This window comes from Megalops cyprinoides, chromosome 4, assembly GCF_013368585.1.
Source record: "Megalops cyprinoides isolate fMegCyp1 chromosome 4, fMegCyp1.pri, whole genome shotgun sequence".
In the NCBI taxonomy this organism is placed as follows: Eukaryota; Metazoa; Chordata; class Actinopteri; order Elopiformes; family Megalopidae; genus Megalops; species Megalops cyprinoides.
The window spans coordinates 206,251-227,500 of NC_050586.1; the positions used below are offsets into that span (position 1 = coordinate 206,251).

General features: G+C 46.8%; 1 protein-coding gene across 2 annotated transcripts; it reads right to left on the reverse strand.

The window, feature by feature from the left end:
- Positions 1-3,711: 3,711 nt before the first annotated feature.
- Positions 3,712-19,869, reverse strand: LOC118775985 (noelin-like). 2 transcript variants are annotated; one of them, XM_036525995.1, is made up of 6 exons: positions 13,538-14,423; positions 11,574-11,723; positions 10,990-11,145; positions 9,015-9,234; positions 6,148-6,254; positions 3,712-5,144 (listed from the first exon to the last, which is right to left on the reverse strand). In XM_036525995.1, exons 1-6 carry the CDS (start codon positions 13,685-13,687, stop codon positions 4,470-4,472), a joined length of 1,458 nt encoding a protein of 485 aa, XP_036381888.1. In that variant the 5' UTR covers positions 13,688-14,423; the 3' UTR covers positions 3,712-4,469. The 2 variants fall into 2 exon arrangements, with proteins under 2 accessions (XP_036381888.1, XP_036381889.1); XM_036525996.1 differs by lacking the exon at positions 13,538-14,423 and adding an exon at positions 19,523-19,869 and having other exon boundaries at positions 3,713-5,144.
- Positions 19,870-21,250: the final 1,381 nt, after the last annotated feature.

The following is a 21,250-nucleotide window of genomic DNA, read 5'->3' on the forward strand; positions in this document are numbered from 1 at the left end:
ATTACACTGCTCCTCACCTCACTTCATTAGCTTCCCATTACTGCTTGCATCAGCTCAAAACCTACAGTACTGCCTTCTAGAACTCATTTCATAAAGTGTAGCACAGTGGTAGTTATGGACATGCCAAAGGCTTTGTGCACAAATTTCCAGCCTAGTAATACAGTCTAAATAAAATTAAAACAAGTGCCTCGAAGTAAACCTTAATGGTACTGCTTTTCTACAGGTCAGGAGGCATTTAAGAGTTAAAATGTTATGGCTGTATGCGTCTGCACAGCAGTGACTGTGAAACTGCTGAAAATGGTGCTAATCACTGTTCTGCGAGATTTCATCAGCACTTACAAATACAGTGACAAGCAATTGATCTTTACTCACCATGAGAACTGCCTGTTGACATCGTATGGATGCTCGTGTGGACATTCGTATGGACATTTAAAATCAAATGAACTTGTAAAGAACAGATACACCCACTCTCTGTTGCATGGGTGATTGAGTCAATTTTATTTTCCTGTTTTTCTTAATGCAGGTGGAATATGTAGAGAGTCAGGTGTCCGCAGCAGCTGCTGCCAGCGCTAATGGAGGCTTAATGTGTTTGCGGTGCTGTAATTCTTCCCTGAGCCAGGCCTGAGGAGGCGCAGGAATGCAGAGAGGCCTGAAGAGGTGCAGGAATTCAAACAGGCTTGAGGAGGTGCAGGAATGCAGAGAGGCCTGAGGAGGTGCAGGAATGCAGACAGGCTTGAGGAGGTGAGGAGGTGCCGGAATGCAGACAGGCCTGAGGAGGTGAGGAGGTGCAGGAATGCAGACAGGCCTGAGGAGGTGCAGGAATGCAGACAGGCCTGAGGAGGTGAGGAGGTGCAGGAATGCAGACTGCTTGAGGAGGCGCAGGAATGCAGACTGCCTGAGGAGGCGCAGGAATTCAAACAGGCCTGAGGAGGTGAGGATATGCAGGAATGCAGACTGCCTGAGGAGGTGCAGGAATGCAGACTGCCTGAGGAGGCGCAGGAATTCAAACAGGCTTGAGGAGGTGCAGGAATGCAGAGAGGCCTGAGGAGGTGCAGGAATGCAGACAGGCTTGAGGAGGTGAGGAGGTGCCGAAATGCAGACAGGCTTGAGGAGGTGAGGAGGTGCAGGAATGCAGACAGGCCTGAGGAGGTGAGGAGGTGCAGGAATGCAGACAGGCCTGAGGAGGTGCAGGAATGCAGACAGGCCTGAGGAGGTGAGGAGGTGCAGGAATGCAGACTGCTTGAGGAGGTGCAGGAATGAAGACAGGCCTGAGGAGGTGCAGGAATGCAGACTGCCTGAGGAGGTGCAGGAATGCAGAAAGGCTTGAGGAGGTGAGGAGGCACAGGAATGCAGACAGGCCTGAGGAGGTGCAGTTCCTCTGGGGCAGAAGCACTTCCCTGGTCCACAAAATGCTTCAAGGTAGGAAAGAGCATTCTGGGAAATCGGTTTGACCAGTGCTTGTTTGGAGACACCCCTTTGGGTGTGAGAGAGACCTGTCCCACGCATCATTGCTCCTCTCAGACACGATCCCTGTCTGTACTGGTCCCTCAGTGGTGGAATGAACTCCCCCCAGGGGTCAGGACAGCGGGATCGCTGGCCATCTTCCGACGCAGACTGAAGACCCGCCTCTTCAGACTGCATCTCGGAAGCTGGAAGTTGCTCTGGATGAGAGCATCTGGTACATGAATATAATATAAAAACCTGAAAGTAGCACTCCCTCAGTGGGCCAGGGGCTCTGGCTGGCTAGTTTTGTGCCTGAGAATAATAACACTTTAAAAGGCTCCCTGCTGGTTCCACAGGCCCCGTGATCACCTAACTGCAGTCCAGGCAGTGGTTACCTTTACTTTTCCCTTGTGGATTTGAGCTGACCTTTGACCTCAGAGCTTTCCTGGGTGTGCATAAATGCAAAGTTCCTGTGAGAGGCACAGACCTCTCACTTGGAGCAATAGGAAATCCTTAGTGATGCTAACCCCAAGCACTAATCCTAGATCAGTATTCACCATTAGTGCACAATGTTTGACGTTATGATTAGGAATGGGTGTGCTGATTCTGGATCATTAGCTGAGGGAAAAGCAAGCCCCTCGGCGCCCTACCCCAACTGTGTCCCCAACTAATTAACTCTGTTAATTAGGGTGACTCTGCAGAGGCTGTCAGGGAGGGACTGGAATTCAGATGTAATGAACAGCAAAAAGGTGCACTGTCATTGGGCATGTGGGGCTTTTTCAGAGGGTGGAAGCGTTGTGTTTGATGGCTTATTGCAGCCTGGTGGGAATCTGAGTTGTAAAGTGTTTCTATGTTAGCATAAGTGCTGTGCATTTGCAGACTGGCTGTCAGATGGACGCAGTGGTTCAGACAGATCTCAGTGCTCCTGTTGGCCCTGATGGAGCAGCTTTCTCTGTCTTTGTGATGGGAATTTCATCTTGAGAAGACTGGAGCCCCTCGGTTGGTTGGGTTTTAATGTTGTATTATCACTGTTAAATGCACTGAGATGTCTCTCTCTGCACCCCCATGAGGACGAGGTGATCTTACAATCTTTACCTGACACATTTGGATTGGCTGTTAGACTCCAGGTGAAGTAATGCAGCCAATGGAAGCAGCTCAGTCATCTCTGGCTGCCAATGCTGACAGGAATATTTGGAAATAATTGGTTTTTAAGAACAGTGTTATCAAAGTTTTTTTGGGAGAAACGTTTAATGAATATATTCTTGATTAATGTTAAATTTAATTGAATGTTTTCCCCAATAGTTTGTATTCCCCACTGTAAATAAAACCTGTAACTTTAAAACTCGCTCCTGAATGCAGAGAGCTCCCTTCCCTCCGCGCATCTCATTTCAGAGGCATAGATGTGGCGTGTGCTTGGCGTGTGCTTGGCGTGTGCTTGGCGTGTGCTTGGCGTGTGCTTGGCGTGTGCGTGGCGTGTGCTTGGCGTGTGCGTGGCGTGTGCATGACGAGTTTGTGCGGGGTGTGTGAGGGCATATGTGAAGCCCTCTCCAATGAGGCTGGAGGCTAATGGTGTGTGTTACAGTGCAGTGTGTGTGATGGAGCGCAGTGTGTGATAGAGCGCAGTGTGTGTGATAGAGTGCAGTGTGTGTGATGGAGCGCAGTGTGTGTGATGGAGCGCAGTGTGTGTGATGGAGCGCAGTGTGTGATAGAGCGCAGTGTGTGTGATGGAGCGCAGTGTGTGTGATGGAGCGCAGTGTGTGTGATGGAGCGCAGTGTGTGTGATGGAGCGCAGTGTGTGTGATAGAGCGCAGTGTGTGTGATAGAGTGCAGTGTGTGTGATGGAGCGCAGTGTGTGTGATGGAGCGCAGTGTGTGTGATGGAGCGCAGTGTGTGTGATAGAGCGCAGTGTGTGTGATGGAGCGCAGTGTGTGATGGAGCGCAGTGTGTGATGGAGCGCAGTGTGTGATGGAGCGCAGTGTGTGTGATAGAGCGCAGTGTGTGTGATAGAGTGCAGTGTGTGATAGAGCGCAGTGTGTGATGGAACGCAGTGTGTGTGATGGAGCGCAGTGTGTGATGGAGCGCAGTGTGTGATGGAACGCAGTGTGTGTGATGGAGCGCAGTGTGTGATGGAGCGCAGTGTGTGTGATGGAGCGCAGTGTGTGTGATGGAACGCAGTGTGTGTGATGGAGCGCAGTGTGTGTGATGGAGCGCAGTGTGTGTGACAGCGGTGTTGCAGGTGCAGTTTGGCGTCTTCAGACATTCAGGGTGACTCTGAGAGGTTTGTGTAGAACAAAGAATATCTGTTTATTGATATGAATTATGTCACTGCAGTGATAACACACTGAATAACACACTGAGAAAGCGGGACAGAGGAAGCTGCTGTGATCTGCGTCTGCGACAGAAAGCGCGTGAAACACAAGCTTCCTGTGTTCTCCTGTGATCAGTGCGCTGCACAGAAAGACGCGGCAGAGACAGGAGTTTCATCAACAGCAACAGGCTAGTGATCCAAAAGGGGAACTAACCAAATAAATGACAAAAACTAGAACATACAACAAAACAGCATCTCCCCCTTACCTGGAGCATGGAGAAACAGAAGCACATGCAGACAGAAATCCACACACAGTCACAAACACGGGTGCCTTCAACAGTCAGTGCCCACATTCTTTAGGTGATATTTTCAATTCATATTTCATTTGTGATAAACAGGATATGACTGGCTCCTGTGTTCCTGCCGTTCTGCTCCACCCCTCTGCTCACCCCATTCACTCACCTCCAAAATTCATTTGTGACACAAGAGTCAAATGTCAGTGGAGATAAGGCTTCAGAAACACAGTCACTGTGACAATCGTTAGGTTTCAGATTTTTTAAAAAAGAAAGGCGTGACCTTTTGGCATCTGATCTTATTTTCTACTCTTTTTTTATACATATGTATGTAGAGATATAGATGTCTTTATTGTATGCTGTTCTACTTTATCTGTAGCACAATTCCAACCTATTTAGACGCTGTGTGACAGAGCGGGTGCCTCCTACAGCTCATCAGAGCGGATGACGTGGAACAGTGTGACGTTGTACAGCACCTGATGGCCATTGTTCCAGGCGTACAGCGCCTTGTCTCTGGGGTTGTAGTCCAGCATGGAGATATGCGAGTACCTGTTCTGGAAGGGGATGTCGATGTACTCGTAGGTGGAGGAGTTGGTGTGGAAGGCGTAGTAGACCTTGGTGCCGCCGGAGTAGCCGTTGGTGACGTAGAGCGTGCCGCAGATCATGAAGGCCTCCCCGGCGCTCCGCTTCGGGTGATTGGTGGTCCAGCTCCGGATCACCTGCAGGGTGTTGGGGTTCAGCTTGCTGATGACGATGTTCCCTGCGTTCTGATTGGTGGCATACACAGCCCAGAGCCCCCCCTCGTCCACCATCAGGTCGATGTCCGAGTGCCCCCCCCAGGCGTAGTGGTACATGTTGTTGTAGCCGGCGTAGTCCAGTGGGCGGGACTTGCTGATGGACGAGGTTTTGAAGTCGAACTTGATGATGATGTGGCTTTGGAACTTGTTGAAGTAGATGGAGCCGTTGTAGACCACCTGGCCCGTGCCAGACCACGGGTGGGGCAGGCGGTGTGACGTGAAGTTATCCGAGGTCATGAAGTCCGCCATGGACCTGTACTCGCGCACAAAGCGGTTGTTGTGGTAGCCATCCATGTACCAGACCTGTCAGGGGACACAGAGTGGTGTCACACCAGCAACCCGACCCCTCAGCACCAAACCCACAGGTGGGCAGGTTTATCACACTCGCTTTCTGCCAAAACCGATGGACAGCATGCACAGAGCTTATGACACAGGGAGCTGGCTGTAGCTACTGAGACACAGAGGCGAAAACTACAACAGAGCGCAGGTTCAGGTCGCTGCTCGGTTCACTGCTTCCCCAGGACAGGTGCGGGCAGCCCAGGCTTCCTGCGTCTTTACAAGAGGTCAGAATGTAGCTGCCCACACACATGCCTGCATTTACATTTACATTCTCTGGCTATTTTCTGTATGGGCAGATATTAGTGATCATGTCATAACGTGAGCTGCATCTGTTCCACCACAGGGCTTTAACACAGCAGTTACCAGAAAGGGAGCAACTGTGTGTTTCAAACCTTCCATCACAGCTGACTGTGTCTCTCACTCCTACATGAACACAACTGCAACCATGTATGAAAGATGTTGACATCACGGCTGGATAATGTTACCATGTGTGCAGCACATCAGATATATTGTATGTTTTTATATGCCTAAAGGACTGTGGGTGTAGATAGACTGATCCTGATTCAGTTTCACTGTTTTAAGTTAGGAGTGAGTTAGCTGATGCTACAGTATAATGTGGTAATAACGTGGCCTTATCCAAAGCAGAAACAGGAAGCCTGCCTGCCAGTACTTCACTGAAGCTCAGGGGTACAGCGGCACTGGCCCACATAGGAATCAAACCTCTGATGTTTCCTTTTTAAATGCTAGTCCTTAAAGTTTTAGTTGCAAAATCTAATTTTTTATGTTTTGGTTTTAAACTCTGATCCTTAGTGCTTTAGCTGAAAGTTCCAGTTATAGGTACCATAGCAGCTACACCATGCCATTGACCTGGACCAGATTCACGCTGTCGCTCAGGGTAAGCGCTTGCTCTAGGACTGTATCTACTGGGTGTAGCTGGCCTTGGATCTGTGCTTAGCTCTCTACTTACCCTGGTGTCTCCCTCCGGTGCCAGTGGGTCGGTCATCCAGGATCCAAACCTCGATCCCGATGTCTTTATGGTGATGGGCTCACTGATCCCAGTCAACTTCCCACATGCTGCAAGAGCCACACAAGGTCACGACCTCTCCAAAACAAACATGTACCCACAAACACACACTCACACTCACAAACACATACACACACACACGCTGCAAGAGATAACGAAGTCACGGCCCCTCCAAAACACATGCACACAAGCAGGGCGTGATTAGGGTGTGGTGTTTTCGCTGTTTTCGTTGCCCTCCCGCTGTGGCATACCCCGTTGGCTTGGCTCAGTCCAGGGGAGTCACACACACAGATAATCCCGTGATGTGGATGTAGTGCCGTGCAGCTGCATCTTCATGATCCGCTTACCCCCCCCCCATCCCCCCATCCCCCCCGGAGACCATGCAGTCTGTATGCAAATGATCCACTTCTCCACTCTACCCATCTCCACTGTCCTGCTGCATTGTCCTCTCTCTCTCTCTCCCTCTCCCTCCCCCTCTCTCCCTCTCCTCCTCTCTCTCCCTCTTTCTCTCTCTCCCTCTCTCTCTCTCTCTCTCCCCCTCTCTCCCTCCCTCTCTCTCTCTTCCATTCTCCCTCTCCCTCTCTCTCTCTCTCTCCTCCTCTCTCTCCCTCTCCCTCTCTCTCTCTCTTCCTCTCCCTCTCTCTCCCTCTCCTCTCTCTCCCTCTCCCTGTCCCTCTCCCTCTCTCTCTCTCCCTCTCCCGGTCCCTCTCCCTCTCTCTCTCTCTCTCCTTCTCCCTCTCTCTCTCTTCCTCTTTCCCTTTCCCTCTCTCCCTCTCTCCCCCTCCCTCTCTCTCTCTCCCTCCCTCTCTCTCTCCCCCTCTCTCTCTCCCTCCCTCTCTCTCTCCCCCTCTCTCCCTCTCCCTCTCTCTCTCCCCCTCTCTCTCCCTCTCCCTCTCTATCTCTCTCTCTCTCTCTCTCTCTCTCTCTCTCTCTCTCCCTCTCTCTCTCCCTCCCTCTTTCTCTCCCTCTCTCTCTCCCTCCCTCTTTCTCTCCCTCTCTCTCTCTCCCTCCCTCTCTCTCTCCCCCTCTCTCCCTCTCTCTCTCCCCCTCTCTCCCCCTCTCTCTCCCTCTCCCTCTCTATCTCTCTCTCTCTCTCTCTCTCTCTCTATCTCTCTCTCTCTCTCTCCCCCTCTCTCTATCTCTCCCGCTCTCCCTCTCCTCCTCTCTCTCTCTCCTGTCTCTGCACTCCATCCCATTAAAGCTGATCTTCAGCCTCTTCATTTTGCATTTTGCTCTGTGAGCTCAGATCACAGAAAAAACAGAAGCATCTCAATGGTAGGCTTTTATAAGGAAATTATTATAAATGGAGGAGTGAATTGCTTTGTAGCAGAGCTTTGGTTTCACAGAGTGGAGCTCCACAGTGAATCCACCGGGACTTCTCTCTTCAGCAGGAGGGTGTGATTTCCAACCATTTTTATCAGAAACTTTGTGTAGTCTGTCATACATGGTCAGGTACCCATGCAACAGCAACAGGGCCCTTACCCCATTCTGAAAACCTCTTACATAACATAGTGTGCAGAATTCATGCAGCTCACAGATTACAGTAAACATAATCTGGCAGTTTTTAAATCCTATCTTTAGATTACTGTCTCTCTAATGCATGGCATTTGGTCCAGTGCAGAGCTTTTGGCAAGAATTTGATTCTGCCACCATTTCAACTCCTTTTCCAAACAAATGCAATTTAAATGAAATGGGATTATATCCCAACATCACTGTTAAACCAAATTACAGTAACACCCCAATTAGGTGCCGGTGCCTGTGCCTAGGTTACTATTTCATGTAATGTCTATTTCATGCTAAACAAACATTCACTGCCAATGCAGAACATTCAGAAAACAGTCTAATGTGATTGCTGTTAAAATGAACTTATTTCATGCATTTTTCCACCCAGGAATATTTTGTCAAATGAGACTCTATTTAATGACACTTCCGAAACACACAGGTAAAATAATCTCTTCATGTAATTCTCAATGTAATCCTGCTGTAAAGGGAGGCCGTGTGTTTCCAACGGAAACAGAGCTGCTCAGTGATGCTTCTCTCAGCCTACAGAGGCAGCTAGAGCAACTGCAAGCAGTGCAATATACTGTGGAAAACTGTCAGTGCTGTAACATCAGCCCATGGAATATCAACACCAGATATTAAAGAAATACACGGTACTGAAGTAAAGTTTCTCAGATGTAAATGAAGTATACATATATATTTATGAAAAATTTCTGCATACAGGTTTTGTTAGTGTCAATCACTCATGTGTTAGTCACTGGAGTGTTACAATAAGGTGCTCCATGTTAGTGACAGGCATGTTAGAGGCAAGCCTTCATGTGAACACTGCAATGTGCTGCAGTGGCATTTCCACATCTGACTGTAACTGTTTCACTTTATGGCTACAGTATCCGTCTGCTTCACAGTGAACCTCTGAAAGACAAAGTTTCAACCAAAATAAAAAGCATCAAACATTCCACTTGAAGGACACATCAGTAGCAGTGAAAACAGTTGGCAGGGAAACAGAGTGTCAGATTAAAGTGAAATACACACTTTTCACATACCTGTCACTGTTATATTCTGGGCAGGTGTGTTGTGTGATGGGTGGTTGACAGGTGTGTCAGAGGTGTAGGTGTCACAGGCAAGTGTGTGTTCAGAGCAGGTACTGTGTGTTGGCCACAGGGATGTGACAGACAGCAGGTGTGTACTGTGTTGCAAACAGACAAGGGTGTAGGAGGTGGTGTCAGACAGGTGTGTGTCAGGTGTGTGCAGTGGAACAGGTGGGATGGGCAGGTGTGAGTGGCTCTGACTCCACCTGGCCCTCTGCCTACCTAATTTCTGCATGCATGCACGGAGTCTCTCCTCAAGATCTGACACTCTGCTCTGCAGCTCCTCGTAGTCAAAGGCTCCAATCTCCTCCTGAAGTTCGTTTAGAACTGACGTCAGATTCTGGACCTCCTCTTTAAACTGCATTACCAATTTTGCATCGGCTTTGTACTCCTCCAACACTGGTATCAATGGCCTAAGTTCTTCCATTTTTCCTTTTATGGCCTGCAAGGTTAAAATAAGCTGGGTTCAGTGTCATGTGGCAGAGTTTCTTGCACACCTGTCTTGCCCTACCTCGTCTCTCCTTACAGTGAAGGTGGTTGTGGCCTGAAGCCCTCCACACTATTAAACACAGTTGTTACATTATCAGAAATAGCAGCAGTACACCAAAAACAATGTGGAAAGCTCTTTATTTTCACCTTTAAATGCAACATCTTCCGGTTACATGCTTTAGGTCACATACAACAAAGTTTTTTTTAGTTTGTGTTTCTTTAGTAACCAAAGGTGTATTAACAAAACTAAATGAATAGAAGAAATATTAATGTAAAAGTAACATAATATGGAGAAATTATTGGTGGAATGCTTCTACAGTAACATGCAGGAAGAGCGCAGTGTTGGTCTGGGGTCCTTAGAGATTAAGCTGCTAGAGTCAAATAAACTGCATGGTGCAAAAATTCAGTGGCCCTGTTCAAGGTCACATGGCCCTGTTCAAGGTCACATGGGATAGACCTGCCTCTTCCGTCTCAGCAGCTTTGATAAAAAGTCTTAAAGTTAGCCCTGCAAGCAAGAAAACGAGATACTGTTGAAGTGCCTAAACTCGCTGGCCTGTCTAATGCACACAGAACACACAAAGCTGTGAAGTCCCATAGACGCAAACCAGGACACACCATGACACAGACGCGCGGGCTGACAGCATGCAGACACGCACACACTCACACCCGGCTGAAATGTGCAAACCCCTCAGCCAATCCCTGCCCAGCAGGCCCCAGGGTGCCGAGAGACGGTATTCTCATTATAGGATGTGCCACGGTCTGCGAGGCTTTGCACATTTCCACACACAATGCAGCGAGGCTTTGTCATGCAGCTACAGCTGGGGAGAGGAATGACACACACACTCTGTGAGAAAGGGAAGGGGAGGGATGTGCAACTAATTTCCTTTCACTCCAGTGCGTGATTGGCTGGGCTGCTTTCAAATGGGTTCACTGAATATGTGCCAATCCTTCATATTAATCAAATGATTTTATGATTTGAAGTGTAATGATGATGCGCATTGTTCTTGGTCTGCTTCACTGCGGCCAGCACCACAGAATGCCCAGCATACAGCGAAGCAGAGCTTTAACTCTTTGTAAGTTGCTTTGGGTAAAAGCGTCTGCTAAACAAATAAACGTTGAATGTAAATTATGTGATGCTGCAGTTGATAATGCTACATTTATTAATAACTATCATTAAAATGGAACATATTTTATATAAAATAAATATAAACAATTCACTGTACATTTCCTTTTTGTAGTTGTCTTTGTTCTCATTGATGTAGACTTTTCCTTCAATTAACAATAACTTTTGAACAGAAATCAACAGATAAAATACCATCTGAAGCTGAATACGCTCCTTTAAACTTTTGACTGGGTGTGAATTCCTGGCCTGAGGGAGCTGAGCAGCAGGCAGGGACAGGGCCGGTAGGGGGATGTGTCTGTCTGGATCATGGTCAGTTCTTGTGCTTCTTGTGCTCTGGGTGTCATCAGGATCAGAGGAAAATGAAGGGTAGGAAGGGGTGGGGCTGGTGTGAGTAGGGCGGGGCCTGTATGAGTAGGGCGGGGCCTGTATGAGCAGGGCGGGGCTGATATGAGCAGGGCGGGGCTGATATGAGCAGGGCAGGACTGGTATGATGAGGGTGGGTGGTTTGAAGAGGACAGGGTTTGTATGAGCAGGGAGGAGCTGGTATGAGTAGGGAGGAGATGGTATGAAGGGGGCGGGGCATACCTTATATTGCTTGGCAATGTTCTGCTTGTGGTTTTCCTCCACCTGTCGGAACTTGGTCTCCAGCCCTCGTAACTGTGTCTCCATCTTTACCACATACTGCAGGTCCCTCTGGGTCCGCTGATCAAGAACCTGGATGGACTGGGTCATGTTCTGGACCTGACACGGAGAGAGAACTGTGAAGCTGGTGCTATGAGATCACTGGGATTTTGTAGACATCAAGAGGTGAGTTACAATGTACAGCATAAAGTAGGAGAAATGCATGAGAAGCACACTGTGTATGGTTTGACAGACATTCAGGAAATCACTCATTCCCTTAGCCATTTTAGACATTTAAGTCTGTATGTGAGTGCTGTCACAGTGTCTCCAACTGCTGAGGAGCACAGACTCTGAGAGAGGGTAATGTAGGGGTAATGTATGGTTATGGTAAATGTAGTCATGATGGTGCCAGTGTGTGAAGGGTAAGAGTCAATAAAACTAAAACAACAAGACTGTCATGGTGAAAGTGGAGTTGTTATTGAGGATAGGCATAGGAGTCAGGTAAGGGGCGGGGTTTAGGAATCAGGTACAGCAGAAGGCGGAGTTACTTTCTCCAGCAGCTGCCTCAGCTGTTTGGTCCTGGCGTCTCGTGAGCACATGGTCTGCTGGGGTGCCACCACTGTGCAGACGCACCTGCCCTCGCTGTCCTGGGCCGAGCTGTACACCTGCCAGGACTCCTCGGGATTGGCTGGCAGCACCTGCGCACATGGACACATCAACACATAAACAAACACGAAGCCACCAGATCCTCACACAACACCGCATCTCATCGGCTTATTTCCGAGTGGAGCTCCACAGAGACATGCCCAACAGCAGGCACTGGCTTACAGCCCGTGGCCTCCCTGTAAATCACTGACTTACATTTATCAGATGATCATGTTTGATTATGTAATGCGCTGATCCTGTCCGTACGCTCACCCCTGCCTCACATCACATCAATCACTTCTCAGGCCAGGGTACCCATGGAAACAAAGAAAAAGCTCTAAAAAAAAACGCTAAATTTACTGGAATGGCTTTGCTTGGATGCTGATAACATAACTCCATAATCTATCTAGCACTATTGAAGGCTTAGTATTTATGGAGTTTAAGTCCATGCCATTCGGGTGGTATGGCGACTTCCTGAGCTAGAGCTACTGTATGTGACGTGTGTCATTCTGCAGTTTCCCATAATTAACGCGGAATATTACACTGCTATTCAACTCAGGAGTGCTAAATTTGGCTACCGAAGGCCACCTTGTGTCCTTTGTCAAGACGTCAGGGTGTTTTCAGATAAGGTTATGACATGTGGCAAATGCCTCTGCGGGTTCCGGAGATCAATTCGCCTGGTCTTTCTGATCATTCTCCGGGAAAGAAGGCTGCTGTGAGGATCCGGCCAGAACAGAAGCGCTATAATGTGAACAACGGCAGGGCATTTAGCGACGACAACAGCGAGCAGCAGGATGGCGCCCAGAAAACAGACCCTGAAAAGAAACGCGTTTGTCTGAAGATATTTGCTCTTGGGCAATAACTAAGCAAATAATCTCTGTAGAGCCGCCGGGCGCGTTCGTTTGCAGATACAATCATGTCATTGTTTTAAATATAGCTAAGAACACTCACTACTCTTTGTTAAGCTTAAAAGAAGCCCTTTGAAAACATTGTCACGAGCAAATCAGTAAATAATGTTAAATACTGTCCAGCAATGTTATGAATAAACGAACTCACCATTATATTAACTGACATGTATTTTTGCTTCGCCAAAACGCACTGTATCGTCAGCAGTGAAAATGCACAGATAAATAAAAAGGAAAGCACACTTATAGTGCGATATACTATCGCGTTAAATCACTACCCTGTTTTCGCTGTGGGAGACACTTTCAACAATTAGTTGATCTGAACGAGCCATAATTATCATATTTCCCCACAGCGTTCAGCATATGTGGTTACTGAGTACAACAGGTTAGCTCGAATAGAGCACGTGCAGGTGTCTCAGCAGCGCCTTGGTCTTTAGTGTTGTTGGATGCTGTTCCGTTAATGACTGTTTCTGTCATGCTGTGTAGTTTTATGCCACACTAAATTAAATGCAAGCCAATCGCTTCTGAACATCCAGATCAAACGACTCCCATTGCAATTTCTTATCAGTTCGGCTCTGTAAATATGAACACTGATAGGCTCCTTCGCGCGCGCGCGTCAGGCTTTCACCTCATGCCCTGACAGCTCGCGTGGGGTCAGACCCGTCTCGGGTGGGAACAGCATCATGCTGGAGTACAGCTTCTGCTCGTGCTTTTCATATTCATCTTGTATAATCAGCTGATATTAACAGGGATGTTTTAAGGGAAATTCCAACAGCAAGTGGTAGTTATCTAATAGACCTACTGCCATCACAGCTGCCACTACTACAATAATAATTATTACGACAACGACTACTACTCCTGCTAATAATAATGTGGATAACTTCAGTCTGAATTGTATTAAGTTGCATCATTATGTGATTTATCTGCGTTTTGATCCTTGTGCGCTTCAGTGATAAACTCACTCCGGTGCTCCGATCCGGTATCCCCCCGGGTGCCACTGCGAGCTTAGTGGTGTTCAGCCCCACCAATGACGGCAGCGTCTGCGACATCCAGTTGGTGATCATCGCCATCGTGCTGAGAACAACTCCGATCTTGAGTAAAGGCACCGACATCTCTGCGATCTGAGTCCCGTAAAAACCTTCATTCTACGCATTCCAGCGGTGAACGCTCGCCGACATCCATGTCTCCCGGAAAAGATTGATGCAACACCCTTACCCTCATTTTCACCGGTCTCTCCCTGGACATACCTGGGAATACTCGCAGGACACTCTGTTACCTTGATGGGTGGCTATCACGACTTGGGCGGCTGTTAGAAACCGCAATGCCGAAGCAGCGCTCGGTCGGGGAAGGCGGGGAAACGGCCGGCTCTCCTCAGCGCTGTCCTCGCCTGCACTGGCGGGGGGGCTCCGCTGCCAGCCTCGCCTTTCGCGCTAAAGCCCTTGATCCGCCCCGTTCCGGTCACTCAGTGAGGAGGTGCAGAAGTGAACGCGGGTTTATCGACATGCGTAGGGAGGTGCTTCTGTGGATCTCTGTGACGAAGCGCGACGTGATGTCAGACAGCTCTTGTTAGACGCCCTTCTTGTGACACCAGGGAGCAGCTGCTCGCCCTCTTAAAATTCGTTTTTGGTGTTCCCGATCCGTGGGAAAGAGCAGGTTTACGTAAGGTATAGCCCTTTCTGCAGCGCTCCAGGCTGTATTCAGACCGCGATACCTATTTGATAGTTGCTTTGCACTGTTTGTGTCTTTGTGTTTTCAGTATGATTGGAAAAGGAAATCCTTTGCTTTGTGTGAATGAGAAGCTCAATGCGTTCGGAAACAGTCAGACCTTAAACCCATCAGACCTTAAATGTTACTGCTGTTACAATAACTAGACGAGTCATCGGTGTTAAAAAGCACATGCATTTTGATGTATGATCAAGAACATGAAAATATGGTAATTATACACAGATTTGTTAGAGGAAACAGTATTTTAATTTCTTAACAATTTACTAACACATTTAGCGAAAGAGAGGCGCGTCCGTGGCAGGCAGTAAAGCAGGTGAGAGCCGAGCTGCACCGATGCGCGGACCGGCAGCGCGCGTTGCGCTGGACTCGAGCGCCACCGTGCGTCTGCAAACGGTACTGCACGGTTACAACAGAGTGCGGCTTTATTTCCTCAGATCACTGTAAGCGAGTGATGAGACATTTGGATCATGTTACACTTCTACGGTTGTTTATACGTATATATCAAGCGGACTAACTTGCTAACTTGCTGTAACTATGCTACAATTTGCCGTGTGGCAGACCTTCGACAGCATATTACGTTTTTCGCGTAACATACCCACATATTACGAGGTTTAACGTGTAGGCATATACTCTCCAGAATAACCTGGATCTTATAGGGAGTTTACCGACTCTTGCTACCATGATCTTTGCTTAATTAAAGGCAGAGGCGGTAACAGGAGGCACCCTTCGCCCGGCCCGGAGCCGCCCGCCTGCGCATACGGAGCTGCGCTGTTGGATAGAGACTCTCCGCATAAAGTAGGTCAGCGCATATCACACATATTCACACAGTCTCGCTGCCTTCCCCTGACTCCCAGCTGTGGGCAATTCGATCATTTTTCTCCTTTTAAGTGAAGCCATAGCGTTCAGATTTTTATAGTTGCATTTGAACGCTGATGCAAAACCTAACGGTTTAAATTCAATGAAGTGTTACAATCAGTTTCGATGTATAACTTACCACGGTATTCCCATGGATTCCTTAGTCTACAGACTAATGTCAAAGAAAATTTAGGCTTTAGGCCTACGTCACGTGAACTGATACTCTGCAATTGTAATTGTGCGTGTGTGCATGTAGTTAAAAGTTTGCCATTTATATATAGGCCTACATATTTAGAATGTGTTCTTATCAACCGCCTTAACCGACCATAACCAAAGAAACTTAGAGGTTTTTACTGCATATGCTGACGTTCTGAAAGTAAACGTGAAGGTGAAATGTGATTTGTTTAACTGGGTAACGCACACACACTAAATACATGTCCGTACTTCTCAGCTTGGACCTCTGTATGCTATTGAGTTTATAAGATACTGAGGCTCTTGTAGTGCTGAATGGACAGTAACAACCTTTTCTGAGCAGTTTCTGACTGCTACTGACTAAAATTATTGCTTATATAATGACCTACCATGTCATTATGAAATTTAATTTTCGAATACCAATAGGTTTACTTGCAGCAGAGGGAGAACTGTCGAAACGTATTTAAACGTTTTGGGTGCACGTTTTGACCAGCCATTTAACAATGTACCGTTAACACAAGGCGTATGAGGAGGGCTCGTCCTGGACACGCCGCGGATCTGGACCAAGCCTGCACTCACGCGTGCTGACCGGATATGCAAACATGGCTACATAACGCCAGAAAGGACTTTGAAAATCACTGTTCTAAGATCAGTGGCACTGACAAATGGTGTTGCAGAGCTGGAGACCGAAGTCTGCTGTTAGTGAAAAGTATGTTCATCCTGCGCCGTCAGCTGCCTAATGCGCGACTTCCAGCTCAGTGCAGCACGGCTCTGCTCGCCGCGCTCTTCGCAATGCCAGACCAACGCCGAGCTCACTTCTGGGTTGAAATGTGTGAGAAAAGATAACTGGCACCACCTGTCGGCAAAGTAGTGTCATTGCAAGATACATGATGAGAGCAATTTATAGAAAACTCGTACACGTAATGTATTTATATCTGTCCGTGTAAATTAAAATGCATGCATGAAAAGCCTCCAGTCTGATATTCCTGTCACTTCACAGTGACATTGAAACTATTATTCAGCTGGACTTTTGCTCGGTGGCCTTCACTAGCAGTATCAACAGTGCATTGACCCCGTAACAAGAATATTCCAGCTCAGCTCAGTACTGACTTGACATCCTGCAGATTTCTGCCTGTGGTGCAACAATCAAGGACATCTGTATCTGTTTGCTAGACTGGCATGCAGTGATAACGTGCACAGATTCATTTAAAGACATATACACACAATCTACTTCTACATTCCCTCGCACTTTTAGGCATGGAACTTGAATAATATCAGTGGCATACAGGGCTCTTACACTCTTATTTCTGAATGTCAATGAGAAAGAATAAAACTGGATTTTCCTTCATTTTTGTCACTTAACAAGCATTCGAATGCTGGTCTAAGTAATCTCGTGGTAGTGATGTCATGTTCAGACTCATTCCTGCTGGGGCGCATAGCAAACAGGGTTCTACCAAGAGCATAATCAAATGTTCAGATACGAGATGGATCCCACATTCAAAGGGCATACAGGCCACACTAAAGAGGTGCCTCCTCAGAGGGAGATACCTGCTGTACAACACGTCTGCTGCCAGCCACGGCCTGAAGTGACTTACTGTCTGCATCAAAGCTGAGACATCTGAGCAGCAGGCAGGTCACAGACTCAGCCAGAGCTCCGGAGGAATTTCTCCATTCATAAAGTGACAGGAGGGAAGATGCTGCTTCCTCTCTGCTCCTCACCAGGAGAAGCGTGCACCTTCATTTAACTTAGTTATAACTTACACTAACTTCTAGTTTTCCAGATTAAGAAAGTTTTATCAAATCAGGTGTGTGTGTGTGTGTATGTGTATGTGTATGTGTGTGTGTGTGTGTGTGTGTGTGTGTGTCTGCTTTTGTGTATCCATCTCACCGCAGGAAACACAGACACTACTGTAGCTTTATACAAAGATGGTTGGGTGAATATTCTATTCTTCAGATGTGTTATTCTGAGAAAATTCATCTCTCCAATTAGTCTGAATGAACAATTCATTTAAAGGGGGGGGGGGGGGGGGGGGGGATATGAATGGAGAAAAATGCCAGCAATTTCACTGAGCTGCAGATCACACAGATGAGAAGAGGAAAAGTGATCACATGACTGATTATGTGACATGTTCTTACTAAACTGTCGTTAAATATAGGTAAATATAGATTAAATAATTTTGAAATTCACATTTACTAAAGCATGCTTTATGTATGTGCAGCAAAATTATTTAGTTGTCAGCCAAATAAAAGGAAGTCATGACTGATATTAAATTTTGGACTAGTTACTTGGTTAGGAATATTAGTTTGCTAACCATTCATATACAGTGGTTTTATAAACACTTTTGCTAAATGTATTTTTAAGAAATAACTAAAATAAAAAGAACTTTGCATTGCATCTTGGGATTCACCCCATGGAAAAAGATGGAGAATGGAGAAGCCATATTCACAATGGTGGAGTACAGAGTGCAAGCTCGGGGAAATGCGTGTGTGCAGTATGACTGTCATTATTATTTTTATTATTATTATTATTATTATGTCCAATCTGTTGACTTTACCAAATCATAGAAAAAGAGGAAAAATTCTTAAATACCCAAATGAGAATTTTAAAACCTCAAAGCTGGGCAAACAAGGTCCCCTTCTGAAAATGGACAACAAGCTATGAGATTTCCTAACTGCTTCTGGGGTTCAAAATAGACTAAATTATGAAAGAAGTCCCCACTGGATATAATTCTGCAGGGGCACAAGACTGTAACAGTGGCTACTATATAACTTACAGACTGGTTAGTTCTGGTTAGTTCAGAAACAGAAATCCATGCTTCAGACGTTGTTGTAATAACAGTAATAACCTCATGAGATTACTATCTATTCAAATTACATTTTGGCGATGACAGACAATGCGAGACCAATGTTGTTTCTTCCATATGTTTTTTGGTCAATCTTTCAAAAACGCCTTTTCCGCGCGCTTCAGGGTCTCCGGCTCGCTTACCCGCTGCGCTGCCCTCGGCTTTGCCGAGCAGAACCCGGGTTACACTCTCCAATTCAGCTGCATTCGCTAATAGATCCACCCAACGGTCTATACTAATTTTCCGACATACTGGGCAACCTCGGAACGTCTGATGAGGTCAGATATGTGGTCTCATTTTCAGCAAACCCATAAAAATGACCAAATCACTCATTCTTAAAAGAAACAAAGCGACGGCAAGAAATACAGACATAATGCGCTCTGTGGTTAGTTCGGACAGCGGAGAACGTCCCTGAATCGGTGGATGAAGCGCTCCCTGTCCGGCCAGCATCTCACACGCTGTTCTGTCGGAAATCTACCATCACCGGACTGATCTTGCCCTCGGGACACCAACCTTTTGGAAGCTACATCAGATAAGACAGAACACACATTTGCTATCTGAAGACGGGGATCCGTTTGTCTACACATTTTACCAAGTAGTTTTCACCAGTTTAGGAATGTGCTTGCGTACAGGTTTATGGAAGAAGTAAAAGAATAAAATCACGTTACTTTCACAAGATGTATGCGCCACAAAGCTAAGTAAATGCTACACCCCATCGAATGTTAACACAATAAATCCGAAACGATGTAATAAATGAATATTACCCACTCCTAACTTTGACCGGGAGTTTGGAAAACGTTACAAATTAACGCTTTCTGTATCTTAATGATACAACCAAGAGAATATCTCCCAAAGGATTTTGCTGGTGTGGTCTCTTTTCTAACTTTCTAAGAATTTTAAACGTTGACATTTTCACTGCGAAATAATACTCCACCTCCCGATTACCAAGAAGATGTAAAGTTGGAGCCAGCACGATGACCTACTTTAAAAAAGGAAAAGCCAGGGCGTTTCATAGGCTACTGACCGCACATCAGCCACACCCATACTTTCATTCGCTCATAAAACAAGTTATCAGCGCAGTATTCCCCGGGCTCCATATGCTAAGAGGACCGTCAGCAGTAGCACATCGCACGCCTGATCTCCGCTTTAGCCGTGCGCCGTATGCTGCCCAGCCATATTACCGGGACACAGTCCTCCCTGATCCGATTAAGAGCAGAATCCGGCTAATTTCCTACAACCGTTCAAACCATCTCCTAGATTATTTAACGGTATCCTGCTAATCATCATCAGCGGCGCTCTAAACAAAAATGAAAATGGCGTTTGTAAACCTACTTCGGTAAGTTTTGTGCCCATCAAGAGGAGGAGAACGAGGCTCCAGAGCTTGCTTGCAGGCTGCATGTCTTTTCGCTCTGGCTTGCAGATCTTCTCTCCTGTCGGCGCTCTTCGCCTTTTCACAGACCCAGGTCTCAGCACCCCAGTGAAGGAAATCTCGAAACCAGGCTCGCCGAGCCGTCGGCGTGCATATTTATTTTAATATATCGATGTACCGATGGCACTTGTCTTCCCCTCTATCGGCAGCGGTTTCGTATGTAGGACATTTGAAAAGAACCTCTCTTTCAACGCTGCAAGGGATGATGAAGCTGTTACTCCCAAAAGCGCGCTTCACAGGAGCGGCCAGACAGACGAGCAAAGAGTGAATATTTCAGAGAGCAGGCGCTAACCACGGTTCTGAAACCGGATATGACATCAAATGGGCGTGGGAAATTGGAGGGGGGGGGGGGGGGGTGTCTGTAATTGATTTAAACCTCTTCCAATGATGGATAGATAATGCTCTTGGTATCTTATGATTACACACAAAGCGCATGCTTTGCTACACAGGGGATCGTTTAGAATGTCATAGTAACGACCGCTGGAGTTGCTATAGAGACCGTGTCTGCTCCCTTGAGCTATTGCTCTTTTCAAAACCAGGGACAGAATATTGTTTTATAATTCAGAAGAGCCTTTCCCACAGCGCACAGGGGAAAAGGCCCTTATCTACAGCTTCAGTATATCAGTGCCCTAAGAATTACAGTGAAACTCTGTCCTAGTTAACATCATAATCATCTCTGTAATCTCTCTACATTATGTAAGTAATGATGGCCACACCGTCTACAGTACTCTGTATGTTTATTTTCCTCTTGTCTAGGCAAATTTCCCATTTAATCTCCCAGGTAATAGATATGTTTCACTTTTTTTCTTGAAATGCACAAGCAAAACTCCACCATGACAGATTTGTTGTGTCAGAGCAAATCACAGGTTTTCACAACAAAACAACAAATGTGTGCAACCATTTATACATAAGACTAATATTCTAATATAAACTAAATATCTAATATTCAAATCATTTTGTTAGGAGTCAGTGCTCTCCTGCAGTGCCACTCCAGTCACATCCCACCATAGTCTGAGTGTGCACACTCTAACCTCTCTACTGCCCCCTGGCAGCAACCTGCCTCCATAGCACTCATTGTGTGAGAGTGGGACATTCCTTCAAAAGGAAGGAAGCTACTCACACACACACACACCCGCATGCATACACACACTCTCTCACACACACAGATACACACCTGCACGCACACACATACACACAGACTTTATATTTAACCTCACTGCAATTGATGCGGGAGGGAATTCCTGTACCTTTTTATGCTGATACATATTGTATAAACTAGAATTTTTCACCTGAGTGTTTGAGGTTTAGCTCTAAACTTCTCTCAAGGATGCAGACAGCAGCATCCTCTTCTGTGATTCAGACCTGTCCTCCGAGTTAACAGCACGCTCTGATGTCTGTGATCCTGTCCTGTACCCTGAGTCTTTGATCTGTCTGAATGTAGGGGCTGGTTTGAAGTACAGAAAGGTGTGGTAACATGTAGCCCCGCCCTCTCTGACCCACAGCTGGGCAGCCCTGCCAGGTCTCTGTGCTCATGCCTGAAAGTAGTTTGTTGTGGTTATTATTTTCTGTGCTCCACCTGAGGTGTTGTTACCATGGTGACTCAGCTGTGGGGATTAAAAAAGCCTCTGAAG